This window comes from Cheilinus undulatus, linkage group 13 (assembly GCF_018320785.1).
Source record: "Cheilinus undulatus linkage group 13, ASM1832078v1, whole genome shotgun sequence".
NCBI lineage: Eukaryota > Metazoa > Chordata > Actinopteri > Labriformes > Labridae > Cheilinus > Cheilinus undulatus.
Window position 1 is genome coordinate 23,239,588 of NC_054877.1, and position 24,539 is coordinate 23,264,126.

The 24,539-nt window shown below is 38.3% G+C and overlaps 1 protein-coding gene across 5 annotated transcripts in view; it reads right to left on the reverse strand.

Annotated features, from left to right (window-relative positions):
• LOC121519798 (voltage-dependent R-type calcium channel subunit alpha-1E-like) overlaps window positions 1–24,539 on the reverse strand; it is a 116,317-nt gene that overhangs the window by 5,034 nt on the left and 86,744 nt on the right. For 2 of the 5 annotated variants that reach the window (XM_041802740.1, XM_041802745.1), the window contains 23 exons: window positions 21,410–21,469; window positions 21,188–21,294; window positions 20,695–20,706; window positions 16,569–16,665; window positions 16,302–16,462; window positions 14,197–14,334; window positions 13,882–14,083; window positions 13,617–13,781; window positions 12,610–12,720; window positions 12,402–12,482; window positions 11,975–12,094; window positions 11,790–11,855; window positions 9,103–9,194; window positions 8,806–8,980; window positions 8,584–8,711; window positions 8,168–8,264; window positions 7,053–7,158; window positions 5,054–5,161; window positions 4,868–4,968; window positions 3,425–3,531; window positions 3,232–3,331; window positions 761–808; window positions 115–219 (listed from right to left, as the gene is read on the reverse strand). In XM_041802740.1, coding sequence (XP_041658674.1) covers window positions 115–219; window positions 761–808; window positions 3,232–3,331; window positions 3,425–3,531; window positions 4,868–4,968; window positions 5,054–5,161; window positions 7,053–7,158; window positions 8,168–8,264; window positions 8,584–8,711; window positions 8,806–8,980; window positions 9,103–9,194; window positions 11,790–11,855; window positions 11,975–12,094; window positions 12,402–12,482; window positions 12,610–12,720; window positions 13,617–13,781; window positions 13,882–14,083; window positions 14,197–14,334; window positions 16,302–16,462; window positions 16,569–16,665; window positions 20,695–20,706; window positions 21,188–21,294; window positions 21,410–21,469 — 2,487 coding nt within the window. The remainder of the gene's footprint in view (window positions 1–114; window positions 220–760; window positions 809–3,231; window positions 3,332–3,424; window positions 3,532–4,867; window positions 4,969–5,053; window positions 5,162–7,052; window positions 7,159–8,167; window positions 8,265–8,583; window positions 8,712–8,805; window positions 8,981–9,102; window positions 9,195–11,789; window positions 11,856–11,974; window positions 12,095–12,401; window positions 12,483–12,609; window positions 12,721–13,616; window positions 13,782–13,881; window positions 14,084–14,196; window positions 14,335–16,301; window positions 16,463–16,568; window positions 16,666–20,694; window positions 20,707–21,187; window positions 21,295–21,409; window positions 21,470–24,539) is intronic. The other 3 variants (XM_041802741.1, XM_041802742.1, XM_041802744.1) reach the window with 3 other exon arrangements.

The window sequence follows — 24,539 nt, forward strand, 5'->3', positions numbered from 1 at the left end:
ACTTCTCAGTATGTCGTGCACGTAAGAAACCAGGCACTTTGGCGTTAAAGCCCATGCAGCCAAGGACGTCCTCAAGATCCAGCATAGAGGCCGTGTCATGGAAGATATGTGTACCTGCAAATCTACAGCCAGGCGGGGCATGGAAGAGGCCCGCACACACAGACCCCTCCCTAGTGGAACCTCCAGTTGGGATTCAATCCCCAAACTGCACTCGCCCACCTAAGTGAGTACAGACACAAGTGAGGAGGGGGCAAGGAGAGACAGAGCACCAAGGACTGCCTCTGTTCCAAGGTCCAGTTCAGATGAAAGGAGGGCAGACAAGCCATGTCATCATTGAGGGTCATTTATCATAGCCATCACCAATCAGAGCCATTCCAGCCAAAAACACACAAATCGACAAACTAGCCACAGATAACTGACTTCGAGGAGGAATAGAAACAGTGTGAGTCAGGTAAAAAGGAGCAAACAGTGAACAAGAAGAGCAAGAAAAGACGAGAAAGGACACAGTTCACAGGGAAATCCATAATTCAGCCTGGAAGTTCATTCCATCATGCAGGATCAGGTCCTAACAGTTACATAAAGAGTCACACATCTATCTGAGGGTCGAACACATTCCTGTGCAAGTACAAACACTAAAAATGTGGAAGGTTCAGGAGAAGTTCATGTCATTGATCTCGCAAGCAACGTTAACCAGGGAAACCAGACAGTGTGGACACAGCAAAACAACAACTGTTTGACAATCTGCCTGTGATAATCCGACCTCCACAGGAATAAAAGACGGGAGCACAGACAGCAGCAATGCCGAGCTCTGCAACGCAGTGAGAGAAGTCACAACAGTGTCATCTATTGAAACATAATTTGTACAAATATAGAATAACATACTGCTGGTTTGGCATTAAATAATCATTAAAAGTGTCATCTGATTAATCTGAATGCAAGTCTTTGTTTTAGGACAGTGGTTCTAAACCTAAAGGGGTCACAAGACAAATATGGTGCAATATTACAGTGTCATTAGTGTTTTACTGTCAGCCCTCACTCATCATAGCTGCTGTACTGCCTCTGCACCCTCTACTTTATAAAGAACTGCACTTCACATCTGAATAGGATTCACAGAGCCCTTCAACAAGCATAAGCTTCCATTATCCTTGATCAGGAGCTGTTTTCAAAAACTGGGTGTCAATTTATATTGTCTAAAACCCTATAAATGTTGTATAGGGTTAGGGTTAGGCTAAAAAGAGCTGCTTTCATTTCCAAAGCCAGCTATTACTTGACTCATACAAATACTTTCCTCTGTACTTGGACTACTTTTTTCCTTTTCTTTCTCCAGAGTGTCAATTAACAAAAAAATTGTAGCAAATGTACTTTTTAGGATATATTTTAGGGAAACCAGGAACAGGGATGAGAGAGTGGGGTTGAAACATGTTGGAAAGGATGCCAGATTTGAACTTGGGCCACCTGTGTGCATGGGGTGAACCTTACTACCATGCCATCTAAGCAAATGTATAATAATAATGATAATAATTATATATATATATATATATATATATATATATATATACACACACACACACTATATTGCCAAAAGTATTCACTCACCCATCCAAATAACTGAAATCAGATGTTCCAATCACTTCCAACTTCCATGGCCACAGGTGTATAAAATCAAGCACCTAGGCATGCAGACTGTTTCTACAAATGTTTGTAAAAGAATGAGTCGCTCTCAGGAGCTCAGTGAATTCCAGCGTGGTACTGTGATAGGATGCCACCTGTGCAACAAGTCCAGTTGTGAAATTTCCTCGCTCCTAAATATTACAAAGTCAACCGTCAGTGGTATTATAACAAAGTGGAAGCCATTTGGAATGACAACAACTCAGCCACAAAGTGGTAGGCCACATAGAATGATGGAGAGAGGTCAGCAGATGCTGAGGCGCATACTGCGCAGAGGTTGCCAACTTTCTGCAGAGTCAGACCTCCAAACTTCATGTGGCCTTCAGATTAGATCAAGAACAGTGCATAGAGAGCTTCATAGAATGGGTTTCCATGGCCAGGCAGCTGCATCCAAGACATACATCACCAAGTGCGATGCAAAGCGTCGGATGCAGCGGTGTAAAGCACGCTGCAACAGGACTCTAGAGCAGTGGAGGCGTGCTCTCTGGAGTGATGAATCGCGCTTCTCCATCTGACAATCTGATGGACAAGTCTGGGTTTGGCGGTTGCCAGGAGAACTGTATTTGTCTGACTGCATTGTGCCAAGTGTAAAGTTTGGTGGAGAGGGGATTATGGTGTGGGGTTGTTTTACCGGAGCTGGGCTTGGCCCCTTAGTTCCAGTGAAAGGAACTCTGAATGCTTCAGCATACAAAGAGATATTGGACAATTCCATGCTCCCAAATTGTAGGAACAGTTTGGGGATGGCCCCTTCCTGTTCCAACATGACTGTGCACCAGTGCACAAAGCAAGGTCCATAAAGACATGGATGAGAGAGTTTGGTGTGGGTGAACTTGACTGGCCTGCACAGAGTCCTGACCTCAACCCAATAGAACACCTTTGGGATGAATTAGAGCGGAGACTGAGAGCCAGGCCTTCTTGTCCAACATCAGTGTGTGACCTCACAAATGTGCTTCTGGAAGAATGGTCAAAAATTCCCATAAACACACTCCTAAACCTTGTGGAAAGCCTTCCCAGAAGAGTCAAAGCTGTTAAAGCTGCTAAGGGTGGACCCTATGGGGTCATATTAAACCCTATGGATTAAAAAGGGGATGTCATTGAAGTTCATATGCGAGTCAAGGCAGGTGAGTGAATACTTTTGGCAATATAGTGTATATATATGTTTTTTTAAATATTGTTTAGGCTTTAAAGTGCCTTTATTTGACAAAGGAGGTCAGTGGATAGAGTCCGAAATGGGGCAAGAATGGGGAGAGACATGCAGCAAAGGGCCACAGGATGGATTTGAACCCAGGCCTCCCGCATACATGGGTCACGCCTTAGACTGCTAGGCCATCTGCATGCCCATAGTAATTTTTTTAAAGACAAAATGGATTGTCAATCATGAAAAAATCAAGCATAAAAAAAAGCTTTCAGCAGTTCTACTGATTTCTCCAAATAACAGCCCAAGGAAGAAATCATCACTCAAAGACAGTCTGTGATGAGTAAAAGTAACTTAAATGTTAAGAACCACTGCCCTAAGACATGTTTAAAGCATAAATAGCCGTATCATGTTTTCCTGTGTCTTACCAGATTCTGCTGTTGACTGACGTCCACGTCTGAGCTCATGGGCTGCATAAATAGTTCCTGTGGTGAGATGGGGCTCAAAGCCACAAAACCTCCTCTGGTCCTGTATTTGGACAGAAGGAGTTATTAAGAGATAAACACATAAATAGAGCCAGGAGTATAAAAATGACACATCTGCAGGTGTGCACAGTCTCACAGGGCTGAGCCGGCACTGTGGGCCATCATTGGCAGAGTCTGGGTGTTGGACAGGATGTCCTCAGGGAGGGTGGAGGCATCTAGACGCTTGAACATTAAGTTACTCTTCTGAAATGAGAAACACAAGAATTAATGTCCCATCCTGCTCAGTTTTTCTCTTTCTTAAACCATTAATTTCCTGACTCTGTTTTACATTAATAATTCACCTCACATCTTCTTCTTGCCATTTTTCTTCCTTGTGGAAACCCTTCCTGCCAGAGTTTTCTTTTGTCCCATGTATTTAACCTTAAGTCCTGTCCTAGTGTTCTAGTTTATATTTATATTCAACTCAGATTTTCTGCTTTCTTAGACCTTACCTGTGGTCTTCGATTCATGTCTGCTCGTCTGGTTTTGCTTGCCTCACTATACCTTAAACACTTATCACAAGCCTCTTTGCAATACATCTGAACTGTGCTACTTCCATTTCTAAAATCTACATTTCTATAAAATGCACCAATGATTCACTACTTTCAAAACCACAAGAAGTTGGAGCATATACACCTCAGACTTAGTGCCTCAGTCAATGTAATTTTCCCAACACTTTGAAGAGTATAGAAGAATAGATTTTGCTAGTTTGCTTTGTAAAACTAAATATTAGGCAGGATAGCACTAAAGCAATCAAAGCAGCTATAAGCTGCATTTCCACCAAGCTGTCTGGTTCAGTTTGGTTAAGAACTGTATGCAATTATTTGTGGTTTTTCAGTCAGAAGCTAGGAAAGGTACTATGCTACTCTTTTGCCCTTTTCTGTTGGGGTACCAAGTTTACCTTTTCAACCCTAAATAGCAGAGCTAGAGCAGTTGCAGTCTTTTGATTGGTTGAAAAAAATCATCACTTCCCTTGCTACAGTGGAAATAATGGACAACCACAGATGTACCATATTTCATACTGTGCTGTAAAGCTTTTCACCCTTGTTTTGTCATAGGCATATTCTTAGTGATTTGTTGTTTGTGAATGGGACAGTTCTAAAAACAAGATCTTTTATGGGAATGACAGTAGCTGGCTCCTGCTTGAGAGATGGTTTCCTTTTTCAGTGTTTGTTGTCGTTTAATAGACACCAAAAAACATTAATGGTACCAAATGAAGAGCCAATGGGAGCCAAAAGGCTACTCAGCTGAATCACGTGATCTGGATTTCTAAAAAGAGCCATCACTGCAAGCAAGGCTAAACAGACATTGGCTGTGGAAATGCAAGCAAGATCAGAGTTTACTGTACCAGACCACGCCAAACTGAACCCAAGTGGACGGCTTGGTGGAAGTTAACAATAAAGTGGGATTAAAAAAGGCCCAGACATTTGCAACAGGCGGGCCCCAATTGAAAAAAAAAAAAAAAAAGGAAAATAATTGTAAAACATGAGAAGAAATGCACAGGGTTTCAGTAAAGTTCCTATCAGGCTGCAGAGCAGACCTGGGCTTCAAGTTGTTGCCTGAGCTTCTTGGCTTTGTTCTGTTTGAAGTAGTCCATGATCATCATGGAGGCATAGATCTTCCCCACTGTCATGTCCGTATCTGTGTGGGCAGATGACTTTTATTAACTTTCACTGCCTGTCTCTCAGCATTACATTGAGTATTATGTCCATGGTTAGAGGCAGACCTTTGTTGATAGGTACCAGTAGATCTAAAGTCTTCTGTGGCAGGTAAGGCCAAATGATACTGATCTCTTTTTGAAGTTCAGTATCCAGGGCGATACGGTCCTCCCCACCTGTAACAAACATCCACTTTCAGACACTTTGGCAAATACAGTTTGATAAATCAGCGGATACAATACATCAAATGAAAGTAGGAATAGAAATAGGATAATCAGCAAAATTTTCTAGATTTGGAAAGATTTGAAGTTATTTTTTAAAGAGGGGATTTTCAACTGGTGGTTCAGGTTAAAAAATCAGGGGCAAAAAGTCTATGATGTATGGAAGCCCGAAGCAGACATACAGTGCCTATAAAAAGTATTTACCCCCTTGTTTTACCCTTTTATTGATTTTATAAATAAATCATGGTCAATATGATTTGGCTTTTTACATAAAAATCTCTTTAATGTCAAAGTGAAAAGAGATTTCTACAAAGTAATGTCAGTAAAATAAAAATATTTAATGTCAAATAAATGACAGCAATGACTGACCTAATTCAACAAAGGTTCAGTCAGTTGGTGCTAGTTGTTTTACAATTAGTGAAATGGGGATCATCTGAGTGCAGTGAATGTTTCACAGATGGATGTAGTTTAAAGACACCTGTTTCTGGAAGGTCCAGCCACTGGTTAATTAATATTCCTGGCAACCATTACATCATGGAGACAGAAGAACTCTAAGGGCAACTTAGAGAAAAGGTTACTGAAAAGTATAAGTCAGAGCATGGACACAAAAAAATTCCAGGGCAATGAACATCCCTCAGAGCTCAATTTAATCCTTCATCAAGAAATGGAAGGACTATGACACATGTGTAAATCTGCCTAGATCAGGTCGTCCGCCCAGAATGAGTGACAACCAAGACAGAGTTACAAGTTACAAGCTTCAGCAGCTGAGATGGGAGAGACTCTGACCACAACAACTGTTGCCCTGGCTCTTCACCAGTCAAAACTTTATGGGAGAGTAGCAAAGAGAAAGCCACTGTTGAAGTAAACTCATTTTACATCCTGCCTAAAGTTTGCCAAAAGGCATGTGGGAGGCTACATGGTCAAATGGAAGAAAGTTCTTTGGTCTGATGAAATCAAAATGGTGCTTTTTGGCCATCAGACAAGACGCTATGTCTGGGGAACACCAAACACTGAGCATCACCACAAACACACCACTGTGAAGCACTGTGAAGCATCATACTATGGGGATGCTTCTCAGCACCTGGCCCTGGAAGGCTTGTAAAAGTAGAAGGTAAAATGAATGTTGCAAAATATAGGAAAACCCTGGAGGACAATCTAATTCAGTCTACAAGAGAACTGCAGCTAGGGAGAAGATTTATTTTTCAGCAAGATGATGACCTGAAGCGTACAGTAAAAGCTACACAGAAATGGTTTAAAGACAACAAGGTGAATGTTCTGGAGTGGCCGCGTCAAAGCCCAGACCTCAATCCAATAGAGAATTTGTGGCTGGACTTAAAAGGGACTGTTCCCCATGCAATCTGACAGAGCTTGAGCAGTTTAGCAAAGAAGAATGGAGTAAAATTGTAGTGTCCAGATGTGCAAGCCTGATTGAGACCTATTCACTCAGACTCAGTGCTGTGATTGCAGCCAAAGGTGCATCTACTGACATGAAGGGGGTGGATTTTTATGCAGTCACTTATTTTACATTACATGTTTTTATCTGATTGACATTACTTTACAGAAATATGTTTTCACATTAACATTAAAGATGGGGATTTTTGTAAAAAAAAAAGCTAAATTATATTGACCAGGATAGATATATAAAACAAATAAAAAGGTTAAACATCTTAGGGTTTAAATACTTTTTATAGGCACTGTTTATCCATACATTTTTTAATATTTAAGACAGACAGATAGACCTAAATTTTAGACAGACCTAAAAATGAATAATAAAAAAACAACCAAAAAATATCAATAAACATAAAAGTCTAGAATGTAATCATAAATGATCTTTAGAGATTCTGACCTCGTGCTATTTTGATTTCCAAAGCTGTTCGGATGAGCGACATCAGGGTGGAGGTGAAGTGGACGGTCATATCCTCATCCACAGGCATGTTCATCAACACCAACCTCTAAGAAATAAACAAGAGAAGGTGACAAGAAGGATATGAGATCTATTTATTCTTTTTTTAGCGCAAATTTCAAAGAAACAATACTAAGATTACCAAGAAACATACAAGATCTACTACGGCTGATCTGCCAGTCTTCATGAACACTCATCAAAAAGCTCACAAAAATATAACATTAAAGGCATACTTCAACATTCTGGCAAATTCACCCATTGCCATAATTCCTAAAGTCTTAGTAATGGGTTCGTTTCCGTTAGTTGTCGGTGCAAGCTGTTTCTAGATCTGGGGGGGACCGATATACCAGCTGCACAGGTAAAGCTTTTTAAGCAGACGGTATTTTTTGCTTTCCCTCATCAAACTCATCAAATACACAATCCAAAAACTCCAAAATGCTCTCGTGGACAAGTTGTGACCTGCACATTCACCACGCTATGAAATAATAATGTATAATTATGTATCATTACGACACATAAAGCAAATACTCGGAACTATTTCTTGAGTAAACCACTGGGCGGAGTGACACAGTGCAGCAGCCATGTCTGGAGTGTAGTTCCGGCTTTGCATTTAACTTTAAAACATCTCCGTCTCGTAATATTCCATGATTATTTCATAGCGAGGTGAATGTGCAGGTCGCAACTTGTCCACGAGAGCGTTTTGGAGTTGTTGGATTGTGTATTTGATGAGTTTGATGAGGGAAAGCAAAAAAATACTGTCCGTCTCCATAGCGTTAGCTGTGGAGCTGGTATATCGTCCCCCCAGATCTAGAAACAGCTTGCACTGACAACTAAAGGAAACAAACTTATTACTTAGACTATAGGAATTATGGCAGTGGGTGAATTTGCCAAAATGTTGAAGTATCCCTTTAAGGCATTAACATCAAATCATAGGGCCCAGCTACTGAGTTTCTATGCATTTTTTTTAAACAAACAATGAACACATTAAATTATTTGCAAGAGACAAAACTGATACATTTCTAGCTCTTCTATGTTTAAGAAAAGTATGTTTTCAGTACCTTATAGGCAATCTTAGCTGGACATTTTTTCCCAAGGCCCAGGGGTGGAGACATGTGAGTCAACATCTCATACATGGCTGTGTAGTGAATGCGACCACTACAAAGGGAGCACAAGAGAGACGATTGAGGGGATGAATAGAGAAAGAGAGGACTGAGAAGTTAAGGGCTTACTTTCCCCAAACAAACTAAGGTTTCTTGTTTGATCAATGTGACCTTTTCAGAATAATCTTATTGTTTTCTGACAAACACAGCATGATAAACTTGCTCTTTTTGATTTGAATTCATGAGCATGCAGGTCGTTGCACTGAAACAGGTATTAAGAGCACACTACTTGACAGCCCTCTGCTGGATAAAGACAGAACATGAATCTTAGTTCATTTAAAATCAAATACACCACAGCAGCACTAAGATCTCACCATGCCAGGCGATCATACTCCCCCCAGATGCGAACAAACTCATCCAGGTGGTGTGGACCCAAGATTGAGGAGTCTCTGGTCAGGTATTCAAAGTTATCCATGATCACAGCCACGAACAGGTTCAGCATCTAATAAAGAACATACATAAAGAAGAGTAGTGTTCAAAAAAAGAGAATTATATGCCAACATATCAACAGAATGCAGTTTAACTTGAGCCCTGACCAGGAAACTACTGAAGAAGATGAAGGAGACAAAGTAGCAGTAAGCAAAGTCGGTCCCACATCCGCCCTCGTGGTCTGGAGACATGGTGAGGGGGGCGATGGAGGGGTCCGGTTCACACTCTTGGCCCGACAGACATGAAAGCATGATCTCCTGCCAGGACTCCCCTGTCGCACTCCTGATGTTTAAACACAAACAAATGCGAAACCAACAATACATTTGAGAAAATCATCCAAAAGTCTAGAAAAGAAGAAAAGTTAAATGAAATAGAACCATAAAGATATTTTATGGTAAACCCACCTGAAAAGCAGCATCAGTGCACTAAAAAAAGTCTTAAAGTTGTTGTGTTGATTGATGTGGCTCTCATCATTGAGCTTGATGTTCCCAAACACCTGCAGTAAAGAGAAGAATCAGTTATGTGTTTTGTATTACACTGCATTCCTCCTAGTTTCAGCAAAAACATCTATTACCTTCCCTGTAAATGCATTAAAATATTCAAATAAGAAGTAATCAAAGTATTAAAAAACAAATGTACATATAAGGGGCATCACTGTCTAAAGATTTACAGACAAATTTGACTGGCCAGTTTTTGCTTATGGTCATCTAATTATCTACAATAGGCAGAAACCACTGTAAGGTATTTTTTTAACAAACAAGGCTTACAGAAGTCTTGTTCGTAAAACTCTTTGTCAAAGGGAATCCTGTTTTGTTTTACATTATGAGAAATGTGGAAAAAAAACTTTTGAATAAAAGAGATTCCTTCAGACTAACAGAGAACAAACATTTTTGAAGAGCAATGGCGGTGAGACATAATGAGTTAAATGAGTTTAATGATTAAGTTTAATACAGTTCATCTTAAAATTAGTATGATTGATTAAAACTTCATGAGTTACTTTCAGAACTGCTTGATAAAATACTTAAAAGTCAATATTTATATCAAGATAGGTTAAAGTAGGGCTGTCAGGAGATCACAAATTTCAATTGAAATTAATCTCAGAGTTTATGTAGTTAATCAGGATAAATCACATCCTTTTATTGTATTTAAATATTCCGTTATTCTGCATTCAAAACTTTTTGTGTAATTTTGGATTTTTCTACTGCCTAAGGCCGGCCACACACTACAGGATTTTAAGCCCGATTTGGGGCAGGATTTGCCTCCCCCAGCGATCATGGGGGCGTATCCCAAGAGGAGCCTCGTTGCAAACGACTGTTTGCCTGAATAAACCTCGTGTGTGGTGTCAACACGATTGTTTTACTGCTCCAAGTTGCGTTGTAGCCTCAAAAATCCCAAACTGAAAATATCAAACGATATTAGGTCGTGCCTCTAACTAAGTGCTCTTGACTGCCTGTTTGGATACAGACCTGCTTTTGTAAGATAGATCACAGATTTGGACTTAACCACAGAAAACTGAACTTGTTATGGATCAAAAGGAAAAAAAGGACAGTGAAAAGGTAACACAAGATGCAGAGGACTTGTGTCTTGTCCACTAAGCTGTCTGTGAGCTTTTTAAAGTGAAATGAGACATAAAGTAGCAGTGGTGGACTTATTTTACATCATGGTGGTTGCAGGGACAGGCTGACATAGCTTAACCAAAGTGTGTTAAGGGACAGCAAATGATGTGATTATTCACAAAAAATAGACTAAGTGCAGACCTTAATAAATTGAGGTTGATCCTATCAATCTTGACAGCCATAATGTATCTAGATAAAACAAGCAAATCTATGTAAAACAGACATTGATCATCCCCATAAGGCTGGGCGTAACGTTACGCCCGACTTGGAGCCAGAAGTTACGACCAACCTTAAGTTCAACCCTGTGCACCAGCTGGACTTAAGCTCTGTTTGAGTTACGCCTGGGTGTATCTTCTATGCCTACAATGGAGTAGGCGTAACTTTAAAATGTTAGACTTAACCAATGTATTGTGAACAGGAAACGCACAGTGACAGTCATAAAATGAAGGAAACACAATGGAAGCGCGATTTGTTAATGGATTTTTCAATAAAAAAGCATAAAGACTAGAGACAGAGAGTCATCTGTGATCAGATTATACACCTGTAAGTTTACATGAGCAGTCAGCTGATAGAAAAGCTACATTTTAGCAAATGAGCACTGTTTGAATTACAGAATGAGATCCTCTAAAAACACAAAGAGATGTGTCACTGAGGTGATGTGAAACGGAGATGTCCCTGTCCTGCTGGTGCTAACTTTTCTCTCCCAAATATACCCAGCTGGTTGTAACTTAAATCAGTCTTATCTCCTATGTTGGCTGTAGCTATGACCAACTTTTAGAATTAACTTTACACTGAGTGCAACAAGCAGAGCATAGAATGGTCTTAACTAAAGTGCGTTCATGCGAATGTTAGCCAAGAGGTGAAGGGTGCCAAGTAACACAGTTCCCTCCTAATCTAACTTACAGTCAAAAGTTATTTGTAGGGCCAAAAGAAACACTTCTTACAAATAAATTACACTTGTAAAAAGTAAAGAGGATAGATATCAAATTTGTATATTCTTAAATACCCATATGTTTTTTTTTTCATGGGATTTAAAATACCCCTCACACATGCTGCTGGCTTGCTGTCTTGACTCAGGAGTTTCTTTAGTCATATAAGCGCCTCACATGTTTATTTACTGAATACTATATCACAGTTTTCTTTGAATGGATGATTATGATATAGGCTACTGACATATGACAAATAAATAAAGAAAATGCAAATGGTTTTAATAATTACTACACAAACAAAGTAAAGAGAGAAAATGGTCAGAACAAATCCAAACACAGCTCATTAAAACACACTTTGGTACCTGAAAGAAAAAAAAACCTAAGATGGGATAAATCAAGACATGGATTTTGTCTTTTGAAGGAGTAGGAGAGTTTTTCATAAATATTTATTTAAAAAATGTCAAGAGAAATTGTTGGTTAAATTCTGGAAAATATTTAAGCAATGTCCCTCAGTAATAAAAATCATAGTATTTCGTGAAAGAATACCTGCATTCCAATGATGGCGTATATGAAGAAAAGCATTGCAATGAGCAGACAGACGTAAGGTAGAGCCTGTTGAAAATAAAAATCAAAGATTTGATTAAAATCTGCCATAAAGGTCAGAGTTTTTGTTTGAAAATATCTAATTATTTCAGTGAATGTTTGAAAAAGCTGACTGAAACATGTCTGACCTTAAAAGATTGTACAAACGTCCACAGGAGAATTCGGATGGTGTACCCCTGTCTTAGCAGCTTGATCAACCTGGCTGCTCGGAAAAGCTTCAGGAAACTCATGTTGATGGTGTTAACCGACTGGGACGGATGCATGGATGGATGGGGAGAGGGTGACATAAGAAGGACGGAGGGAGGGAAGGAGAGAGAGAGAGAGAGAGAGAGTGGCAGACAGATGGGAGAAACAGGATATAAAAACACAGATGGCAATATTCATCACAACATGACTTAAGTTGTGTCTGGAGGCAGGGATCATAGCACACCAGGATAGTTGGACAGGAAAAAAAAATGCTGGGTTTAAAGCTTGCTATTTCCGTCGTTTTTCTTTGAGGTCATCGAAGTGTGAAAGTAAAACTTGGCTACTCAGGCTGTCTTGGCAGGAACTTACCTGTAAATCCACAATTATCTCAGTGATGCTGCCAAGAACGGTGATGAAATCGAAAATATTCCAAGTATCTCGGAAGTAGTTCTGTGGAAAAAGAAAACATGTTTTAAGTCTTCTGACAAAACATACTGTACGTGTAGAGAAAATTTTAATCAGCAGTGTGAGACATGGTTAACATCTTTGCGGCCTGTCTTCTTTTGTGAATGCTCACCACAAAACCAAACGCCATGATCTTTAGGATACACTCCAAGGAGAAGAGGACAGTGAAGGCTGTGTTGAGGTGCTTTAACACTGTGTCGTAGGCTGTCGGGGCTGAGTGGTACTGAGGAGAAATAGACAATGTTTCAAATAACAGTGATTGTGTTTCAGGGGTATTGACAATTTCAAACACTTACTCTTAAGACGATCATAATAATGGATTTGCAAGTTGCTGCCTATTAAGATTGTATTTCATTAAACCCTGACAGCAAACACACATGAATACTTTGGAAACATTTTCAACTGTCAGGCACAAAAAGAGAACAAGAATCCTATTCCTCTTTTCATTATTTATTGCAGGAAGGTTGCAAGGATGACATCAACTATTGCTGGGAAGGGTTCAAACCCTGTGTAGATGGAGGTCCTGGATGTCAGCTAATGGCACAGCAGTCTGGTTAATTCAGATGAAAGCACAGTGGGAAAGCTTAAAGGTCACATATTTTCCCCTTTAAGACAAGTTTAATGTTTTAGATCTCTGTTACGTTACTCAGGACATAAACCCTAAAGATAGAGCTCTCATGACAATACTGAACAGTATTTGTAATGCTTGATAATTTGCAAGTGGCTAAAACCCCAAGCCCCCTTGACTAAAGACTGGTAGACATGATATGTACAATTGAAAAACTGACATATTCACTCAAATGCAACAAGATACATTTATCTGAACCTGGAAAGAGTATTTAGTATTTATGTACAGCGTACAAAGTGAACAGTGAATTGTAGAACTCTCTACTTTCCTTATTTTATCTTACTTTTTTCCTTCTTTCTTTATTTTATTGTAACTGAAGGCATGTTAATGTCTTTTACAGTAAATATGTCAAAAAAAGGCACAACATGTTGACAGAGTTTTGTATTTGCTCTTTGTAAATACTCTGACTGCCAATAAAAAATAACATTTGAAAATGAATAAAATCAGGATTCCTCACATGTAAGGACTCCTGTTAAATGTTTGCTTTGTACCTTCATCATGAGGACCACAGTGTTGAGAGCAATCATCACGAGCACCGTGTACTCAAAGGAAGGCGAAGCCACAAAGTGCCACAGTCTGTACTGAAAGGTCTGTCTGTTCTGAGGCATGTAGCGGGTCATTGGTTTGGCACTGATGGCAAAATCAATGCAAGCCCTCTGATGGAAGAAAAAACATAGAAACGGACATAAAGAGATTTTAAATTAAAGCACTGCAGGTGTCAATCTGTCTGTGTATTTATGTTTAAACTCTCCACACCTCATTCTTCTCAAGGCTGCACTCCTGAATCATCTTATCACCCTGCTCCTGGAAGGTGATGATGATTAAGGCAACAAAGATGTTGACAAAGAAGAAGGGGAAGACCACAAAGTACACCACGTAGAAAACAGACATCTCCATCCGGTTCCCTCGGCTCGGCCCCATGTTCTCCTCTGTAACATCTGTGGAGTGCTGCAGGACTCTGACAGAAAAAATCTTTTTAGTCAAGAAACAAAGTCCAAATGTTTAAATGTATCTACTTATGTTGCGAAAAACAGTTTTTATGAGGGAAATGTAGCTCTTAATTCTACTCACTGAGGCCATCCTTCTCCGGTTGAGACGGTGAAGAGTGTGAGTAGCGCCCAGCAGACGTTGTCATAGTGAAACTCATGTCTCTTCCACTCTCGTCTCTTCACCTCCTTCTTGTCTCTGCTGTAGTCGATATAGTAGCCCCTGCAGGGAGCAGCAGAGCAATATGGGGGGTCAATGAATTACTTCACTCTCTGATTGAAGCAGCAGTTTCAGTAAAAAGAGATTTTTTTTTCTGTACTTTCTGGATGAATTTGAGGATCTGCAGTCAACCATGATTCTTCTGTATTTGAACTGTACCATTCTTCACTTGCTTGTTTAATTCAGTGTCTAGTGTCTAGTGTATAGTGAGATACTAATTTGATGATTTTGTGCAGAACATGTCCAATGCTCACTAATGTATTTGAGGAAGTTGTCATCTTTATTTTGAGTACTCATCGTTAATTATTAAGTTCCTTCACTCAGGATTTGTGAAGATTTTACAAAGGTAGAAAACTTAACCTTTGAATGGAGAGAAAAGCCAATGCTGAAAAATGTAACCTGCCATCATTTGATATCCATCAGGGGGTGATTCAACTAGGTTTTAAATTCATATCAGTCTAGAACAGTCTAGAAGAACGAAATTCTGGAGCTGTTTTTAAGATTGCCAGCTCCTCGTCTCCGTCATGGGAAATAGTCATGTTGATTTACATTTCTCCTCATTATTTCTGTTAATCATCGGAATATTATGAGAGAAGTACTACGCGTAGCAAAAGTGAAAGATTATCAACTGTCTGGGTAAACCGCTCAGCACCATACCAAGTGATGCCATAACCATACAACACAACTAACCATTGAATTAGTTAGTTACCAACACCTTCAGTCATTAGTTTTAACTGATTTTATTGATTACATTGTTGCAGCCCTTATTTACAGCTATGTGCGTACTTTTCAGGCATATAGGGTGCAAGGACTCATCATGCCAGAATCAAGCTCGACACGTTGACACACGTGTTGCCAAGAAGCCAAAGTCAAGTTCAACAGCATTTCTTTTGTCTGGGCTTTTTCACCCCTTGTAAGACAACTGAAGACGGCCTACAGTTTTTTGGGCAGGCAGTTGTGTTGCCATGAGCCCTTTGAACATCCAGAGAACAACCAGGACTCATGGCAACACAACTGCCCGTCCAGGCGGTACCCTAGGCCAATGCTTACTCACCACATCCACCTCTTACTGTGTCCTAAAGGTGTGGACTTTGTTATTTTTTTAATAGATTATTTTCTTATGCCCCTGGCAATACTCAAGGACATCCAGAGCATGACCAGGGTTGTGTCAATCCTCCCTCACTTCCGATGGTGACCTCAGTTGGCTTACTTACCACATTACGCCTTACTTTGGCCTCAATTTTAGCCCAAACTTGTAAAGGTTCTGCACAGCACAGTGTTTCATATAAACATGTACTGTAGACATTACAAGTTATTTTAGATCAGAAAGTCACTACTGTATCTGGGATTTTTTTTTTTAATTTACAGTCAAAAGAGAAATGTTGTGCCATTAAAACCACTACATCTGTTAGTAATATTTTTTAGATGCTTATGAGGTCAGATCAACACCAAATCTAGATTTATAAATACATGACTTCTAGTTTACAAGTTCGATGAGACTGCATTGATCTTTAAGGAGGGAATTACCACTTTTTTTTGCAATCAAATTTAAAGAAGCACAATATTATCGGTACATCTGTATCAGCAACTGATATTTGGCTATAAAAATCTGTCTATATCAGCTGTAAATATTAGCCAAACAAACAAATAAATTAGTGCAGTTTTACGCCGGACCAACAGTTGTTCTGCAGCTGATGTCTTTTTCATCATCCTTCCTTCTGGGCACCCCTAGTTAAAGTTCAGACATGACTTGAACTTTCTGCAGCATAAAAATTATATTGCAATGAAACTAACATTTTCATGAGCTATTTCATATCCACATTGTACTACCTTTGTTACTTTGCAAAAGTAATTTAATAATTAAAGGACTTCCAGGGCTTATAACATCGCATTTTCATACTTCATTGATGCTACATATGGTGAAGTATTTGAGTGCTCCTCCATCCGACAATTTAGATACAAGCACTTACTGGCACTCCTTCTCCGTGTTCATGGAGCTGTCAGTGCAGTAGAAGAACCTTCCCTTGAAGAGCTGCACAGCGATGACAGCAAAAATGAACATAAAGAGCTGGTACACGATGAGGATGTTGAAGACATTCTTCAGAGATGTGACCACACAGTCAAAGACGGCCTGTGAAGAAAAGGAACGGCAAATCAAGAGCAGCCTGTCAGAGATCTGTGAAATAATACCTGAAAAACAAAATACAGGAGAGTGTTTGCAGATGTTTACATCATACCTTGAGTTTAGGAAGCCTCTTGATGGTTTTCAGAGGCCGCAGGACTCTCAAAACTCTGAGTGATTTTATTGTTTTGATGTCTCTGCCTTTGTTGTTTCTGTTGACAATGAAATGCAGCACTTAGGAACAAGCTGTATACAGACTAAGGCACAAAGACACATGGTATGGTCACATTTATATGTTAAACATTTAAAGTGAATCGAACATACACAGTTAAATAAAAACGATAAAGCAAGTGCATATAAAAAAAATGAACAATAAATAAAAACAATTGCAAAAACTGTTTTTTTTAAGTCCAGCAGGTGCCAAAAGGTAAATAATCTTTCATATTTGTTAATTTAAATTGAGATTTTATGAACATAAATCAGTGTCGTTGAAATAATGTATTCAGAGGAGGGCTCCAAAATACACAACAATTTTCATATGTAAACCACGCTAGCTATCATCTACCCTCACATCAATTTGTGCCATTTTAGTGGAATGAAAAGCAGTTTTATGTATCCATTTTGGTTAGAGAGAAATGTGCAAAAAACAAAAGCTAATATTGTTTTTACTATAGCATTTTATTTATTGCATTGTGTATTGTTATCTCACTAGTAAGTGATATTATTGTGCATCACATTTTTCTCATATCACACAGGCTGAAGAAAGTATACTTAAAGTCAAGATAATACAAATTGTGATTGAATGACTCACATGTTGAATGCCAATATTGAAGCCACTGAAACCTCCTGTATTAATTTATACAGAACTATATATTTCAGGAAGAAAACTTATTGCAATGCCAAGTTTTTTTAAATTGCTGTGCCCTGATTCAGAGTTTAATAGTTTTCTCTAAGTATTTCCCTGTTTTTTTTACTCTACATACCTTTATTTCTATCCATTATCACAAAATAATTGTAAATGAGGGAAACTTCAATAATATTTTAGGTTTAATTATGGCCAGTGTTGTTATTTACATTCTGAAATTCATTGTTTTTAGCATAGAGCTAACCTAAGATAACTATTTTCAACCATCAACACTGTAGCACCCAAAAGAAAATTAATGTTTCCTGTCCTTGAATCAAATCCATGATTGACTGCGCATAATCTGCAAAGAAAGTTTCATTCTGATTTAAAATCATACACCTAAATACACATCTGACAATGTGCTTCATTCCATTTGACAAAAATCAATTCAATTTTTAAGGAAATACAGTACAGTCTGTCATAGCAGGTACAATTAGAATGACAGCAGTGTTTTTAAATTGCACCTTCTGAATATTTGTGAATCAATCTTGCAACACAATTTTAAAGCTGCAATATTCACCATTACTTAGTTGCTTGTTATGCTAATAATTAGCATACTGTAGCAGAATCAAGGCCTAAATCTGCTAGAAACCCTTCCCTGTGGTTAATGTCTGCAGCTTTTAGAATTCCTGAAGGATTTCTAAAAAGGGAGAGGACTTTTCCCCCATGTCTACCAACTATCCATCCTTGTTTATCAACCTTTCCTGCCTTAAAAGCTTCTCAGACAGGAAGACACTGAACCTGACACTTTGGATAAATGACAGATCTCAGGAGAGATCAACACTAAAGTTGGAGATATCTGACTGGATGACTGGAATAAGAGCCGTCTCATTGACTAAGTTTGAGTCTTACCAAAGCCGTAAAAACTTGCACCTTTTGACCTTTGGATCCTAAACCAGAGAAACCCTCAGTAAGAGCCTCCTATCTGAACAACAAGAAACCAGATGATTGTAAATAACTTGTTCTGTCTCTGCAGAACTGAGACAAGAATGACTCCATGTCTCCTAAATGCTATAATCATATGTTTGTTTATCAAAACATTCTTGTATTTGTCTGAGATAGCCCACATTGAAATACAACAATGTGTTTCATATATCTATAAAATGTAAGATGGCAAGGAAATTCATTTTTGATTTTAATCCAGATGTCTTCCATGGACCAACAGTGCCATCTGATGTCCACTATCAATCATCACATGTCTCCACATGACCAATCCCCTGTGTGTCTTAATACTTAGTTTAAATGTTTAGATGGTCAGCTATGTGCTTCATGTAACTTTGTGGCAGTTTGATTGATGTTAAATTATTCTAGAATTTTTTAACTATTCATACTATTCCTAACTACTCATATTGAATTATTAATTTGATGAAGAGTGGTTCGTGCAGTGACATTTGATCCTGAGGGGGAAAACAGATGGAGTTGGCCCTCCCTCTTTTGTTTTAAGACAGAGGATATCAGAACTCACGGTCAGAGTAGGTTTAGTCTTCTTCAGTTTTCATCGTCTTCTTCAAGTTCTTTGCTTCTCTTCATCTTTCTTCTTAAGTTATCTAAGTAATTTTTTTAGACTTCTCAGTGAAACACGTTTCCTTTCTTTGTTTCTTACAAGTCTGAGCCAGGTTCAATAATTTATTTGAACTTCAAAGTTTAAATTAACTTATTTTGATCCAGCACAAATTCTTGAATCTTTTATAGTCTTTGCGCTAATTTTTGCAGCAGATGGACTTTTTTTCTTTTCCTCGCATGTCCAGACTTCATCACTGTGATCCAATAATCAAAGTGATGTAGACCTTCCTGAGACATTATTTTTGATTAGACAAATGAAGAACTGTTTTTTTTTAAAGAGACGAGTCCATCAGAATGGGAAAGACCCTTCTTGTCGTGTTCATCAGACTGTCTTCTCTGAGAGAACCGCCTTGGCACTGTTGTAGAACCCACCAGCTCAGCCGATCAAAGGGGCCGACCTGGCTGGTACCAATGGTAGCTCCGGGCTCTCAGCACCTCATCTAGACAGTTCATCTCCTCATCCTTCTTCTACGGCAAAATGTAGGATTCTGATCCAACTTATCAGGGTTGACAGCGTCTCCAACAGTTCCATTAAAACAGTTAATTAATTCAGATCTCTGTCATGAGGTATGAGATTGAGTCATAATTCATAATACTTGAATAATAAATATATATATATATTTAATTAATTAATAATTGCAGTTTTTCAATTGGTTATTCTATAACCAATCTGCATAAGCGGTGGTGCCCTGTTATTTTTAAAACTATTTAAGGTTTATTGGTAATATTTATTTATTATCACTTTATATCGCTACAATACTTACTGCTTATTATTATGCATTACTATAATAATAATAATAATAATAGTAATGCATAATAATGGTACTGCTTATTATTATGCATTACTATTATTATTATTATTATTATTATTATTATTATTATTACATTTTGCTTATCATTAGTCACTGTTAAGTGCTAGGTTAACAACCACAGACAGGTATAGCTGCACTGCATAATTTAACGAGTTTTTGGTTAAAATTGGCCTAAAAACAATGCAGGCTCAATTGCACACTATACTGAACATTTTTAAGTGTTTAATTATCACCCAGAAAGCCTCTGTGTTCGACACTATCTTACAATGTGAGCTCTGGCCACCGGCTAGGTGCTCTTCCGCCTCAGCATTTCTGATCAGCTGTTTTGGTTGGCGGGCTTTGTCAAAGCAAACAAGAAGTGACTAACCTACAACAGCTGTTTAAGTGTGGAAACTGTGAGCCCATCAGTAGTTAGAACATTTCTTCAGGACATTTCTGATCAACAGTATCTGCTGACAGATGCCTGCAGCCTGCATCACTTCCCATTCAGAGTTCCCTGCCTTACTGAACGCGTGTTTTACAGACTCATAATTCATGACCCACATCCTCTTAACCTTCTATCAGTAAGTAGTAATTGGGAAGGGAAAACTCTAAGTTAACGGCCTATCAGCTTTGAATATATATATGATAATAAAGATATAAATAAGTGCTAGATAAATACTAGTAAGCAGCCATGATAACAATTAGCAAGTTAATGATGAATATTTCAACCTAAAAGTAAACAGTATCAAAGAGCTTGAATGTGTTTTGAGGATTAAAACCAAAATGACAAAGCTGTTTAATTAAAATGTTATCAATGTTTAACCATTGATACCTGCTGGTGAGAGTAAGAAGACACAATGACAAAGACAAACAAACAAAAATATGGTGAATAATAAAATATATAAAGTTGAAAATAAAGATAAGATTTATATTTAAAGTTTATGGAAGACATTCACATTAAGTGTGACAGAAATTTTTACCCCATCACATTCCTGGAAGCACCAACAGTGATAAAATCCACAGGAACAACAGAAAAAATTGAGGCATAAAAAGAGATACACTGTGAGCAAAGCTCAGAGGATCACAGTTATATGCACAACAGAGAAATCCACAGTACAGTCCTGTACAGTACAACAGAGGGCGGAAAAAGCTTTAGTCAGTTATATGTCACACTCAGGCTGGAAGGACAACAGAAACAAATACAGTAGAGGCTTTTAAACAGCAGTCATGACACATCTGACCCATGTGAATACTGCAAAATCACAGGTAAATCTGAGAAACACACTTCACAGAAGCAGGCATGCCTCCATATCTGCTGTTTTTTAGTTGCTCCTTTGTCACTGAAGCAGACTGCATTTATGCAAAGTGTCTTTGAGGGAGGGTTGTTTAAAACAATACTGTATGCTAAGAAAACGATTTGTTGCAGTGAGTCAGTCATTAGTCATCAACAGGCGGCACTATACGGTGACTCACGTTAGAGCAAAGGCAATGAGAGCTCCCACCACCACGATGAAGTCCAGGATGTTCCACATGTCTCGGAAATAAGAGCCGTCGTGTAGAATGAGACCCTGGTCGATCATCTGGAACACAAATACACATATACGCGGACATGGCGTAAACAGATTACAATATGTACTGATCTCAAAACATCTCAGAGGGAATGTCTTTATAATAAAATATTTCTCAGGTACTTACCTTGATGATCATTTCAAAGGTGAAAACTCCAGTGAAGACGTAATCAAAATATCGTAGAACCTGAATCATTAATAAACAGAAAACAAATATTAGTAATTATATGCTTACTCTGTGCACTAAGTAGAGCTGTGGTTCTTGTGAGGACTTGCCTCAGAACCACACCAAACAGAGAAATCACAACCTGAATTTCCAAATTATTACTCACTCAAATGTACTGAATGAAAAATGTTGCAGACTGGACATTAGATGGGACAAAACATGAACAAAGAGAACAGATAAAACAAACCTCTTTAAAAAGAGCACCATTATAAAAACCATAAATGGATACAAAATACATTGATACAATGTATTTACTCTGTCTTTCTATGACAACACGTTAAATCTGTTTGCTTTCTTTTGATTTCAGGATATAAACATGTTAAAAAAAGAAAAACAGCTTGATGTTCCCAAGAGAACAAGTAAAATGTAAGTAAGAGTTGTTCTTCATCAAAGACTTTCTGCCACATATTTCATCAGGCACACTTCAGTGGGTAACAGAAAATAGCTTCACAACCTGCTCTTGGGTCCTGGCCCACCAGTTGAAAACCACTGTTAAAGAGCACACTACATGTCACAGCAGAAAATATATACAAAATATTCCACTAAATATCTTTGCAAGGTTGGAAGACTCTATTTGTGTCAGGGGTGTAGATGGCCTAATGGTCAGGTTGAACCCCTTGTATGTGAGGGGCCTGGGTTCAAGTCCAGCCTGTGGCTTCTTTCCTGTCTGTCATTCATTTCTCTCTCATCCCTGTTTCCAACTCTGTCCACTGTCCTATTCTCTGCATAAATGTTTTTTTAGGATTTAATACCTGTTTTATGTGATGGTTGAACTCTTTGTGTTTATCTTCTGATTATTTTCCTCGTGACTGTGTGTTTGTGTCCTGCTTTGCATTTTCTTTATATTTTTGGAGGTTGTGTTTTTCTTTCTCTGTTGCAGGATGATGGGAGTGATCGAGAAGCACTGAGGCTCTGCACCTACAGAGCTGCAGGCCATTTGAAGTAATCAGCACCTGATTATTTGATCGAGGCTGAAAAGGGACGGTGCCAGAGTATGCCTTCATACTCCAGAGTGGTAACAGACTCAAACTCCAGCTTTGTCTTCAAAGATTTTTGTGAAGTTTTCTATGAAGAAACTAACCCCACTTGTTTCCCTTTATTCCAGTATCTCCAATCAATTTCCCAGTGTCTTTCCCACCTCTCTTCAGTGGAGCACATCAGCCTCCATTTTCTCTTTGTGTTAAATCGACACTTCTACCAAACATCTACATCTGTATCTCAATCCTGGGTCCAGTCTTAAGTTTGAATGTCACATTTTGATGGGCAAGTAGCAGTAGTTGTAGTATTAGTAGTAGTCATAGTAGTAGGTAAAACTTTATTATAACTCCAGGCTATATAAGAAGCAGAAGGCAGGTGAACAGCTTCTTTTCCTAGGCTGTCACTAATCTTTTCCATAACTCTTTTCCAGTAACCTTGAGCAAACATATGAGTGTTATCACCTGGATCTAGATAACAATGCCCAAAAAGGTTAGAATAACTTAGCTCTGCTTTATGCAATTTTATAGGTGTCCAATAGAGTCTATTGAGAATTTTGAATTATTAAGTTTAGATCTGGCATCTCTCAAGGGTTCTAGCATTTCTCTCACAAAAGTGGTCTATTCATCTGCTTCAAAGTTCTCTGTAGGTTTTTTTTTTACCACACAGCTTTAGACCTTTGTTAGTATCATTAAGGCCATCTATTAGATATTTGTAGATTTGATCTGTTAGGTGTGGAAGTTCGCTAAGTACTTTCAATTTGGAGTATACGGGAGAATGGAACCTAGTGTCTGGTGGATTTGAGCTTGTTTCTTGTTTCTGGATTTAGAATTTCAGGATAAAAATCTCTTTGCTGTAAAATACTCTCAGCATTCTATATATTCTATTGTCATACTTCAACATTTTTACAGTGGCCAAATGCAGAGGCACTGCTTGGTTCCAATAGGGGGCTCTGAGGGATAACAAACTTCAGGCCAGAGCAGTGGCTCAAAACATGTAACATTTGCAATGCAAGTAGGAAACCTTTCAAAGATCCAGTGAAATCTAAATTTGCCAATGAAAGGTATCAGTGGAAAATTAAGTGGAATTATCTGAGAGTGAAAAAAAGACAGAGAAATAAAGAAGAAGACAATGGTAAGTGGTAATAATGAGTAAATATAACAAACTAAATGTGTGTTGATTAACACTGGTTTCATAAGGTGTGCTTAATTCTGATTCTACCTACATGAGTAATAATATAAGCCTGTAGTTATTTAGTAACTAAGTTTGCATTATTCTTATTTTCATTATCCTTTATGTTTATAGTTCCAAATTGCGTCTTTTTAAGTTCTTTATATTTTTTTCTTTTAAACCAGCCATTTTCCAAACTTCAGTATGCAGCTGCCCAGTTTGAGAGCTGAAAATCTTCCAGGGCCCACCAAAAACCACAACATAAGACTCAAATATTAACTTTTTCTTTATCATATTTTTTGTTTCATAAACAGGAAATTTAAAGCAAATGCTTTGCTTTTAGATACATTAACATTACTCATACAGTGTTTGATTACAATTAATGCGCCACTGCCATTTATATTGTTTTAATCAGACATCAGCAAAGTCATCAAATTTTCTTGTTTAATACATACATAAAACATTCCTTGCAGTCCAGAAAACTAATCCCAAGTTAACACTGGTGTCTTCAAAGACACTTACAACCTCGAAAAATCAGGAAGGGAGCTGAACAGTAAAATGTTTAACGGAGTGTCACCAACTTTTTCACCACCAGTTCAACCATGACACCTGTTGGAAACATCACACCAGATAAGTGATAAAAAGATGACATGAGTTAAAACTTCCGGGTGTGTTTTGATACTTTCGCGACTAAAAGTAACAACCTGTAATCTTTTATTATGTTATGATCATTACAGAGTGATTTTTAAAAAATATTCTATCATATTCAGTTCTTGTAAATGACTTCCTGCAGCCCATCTACAGTACCTCTGTGGCCCAACATTGGGCCCCAGACCACACTTTGGGAAGAACTGTTCTAAACAATACCATTGTGATGCCTAAATAA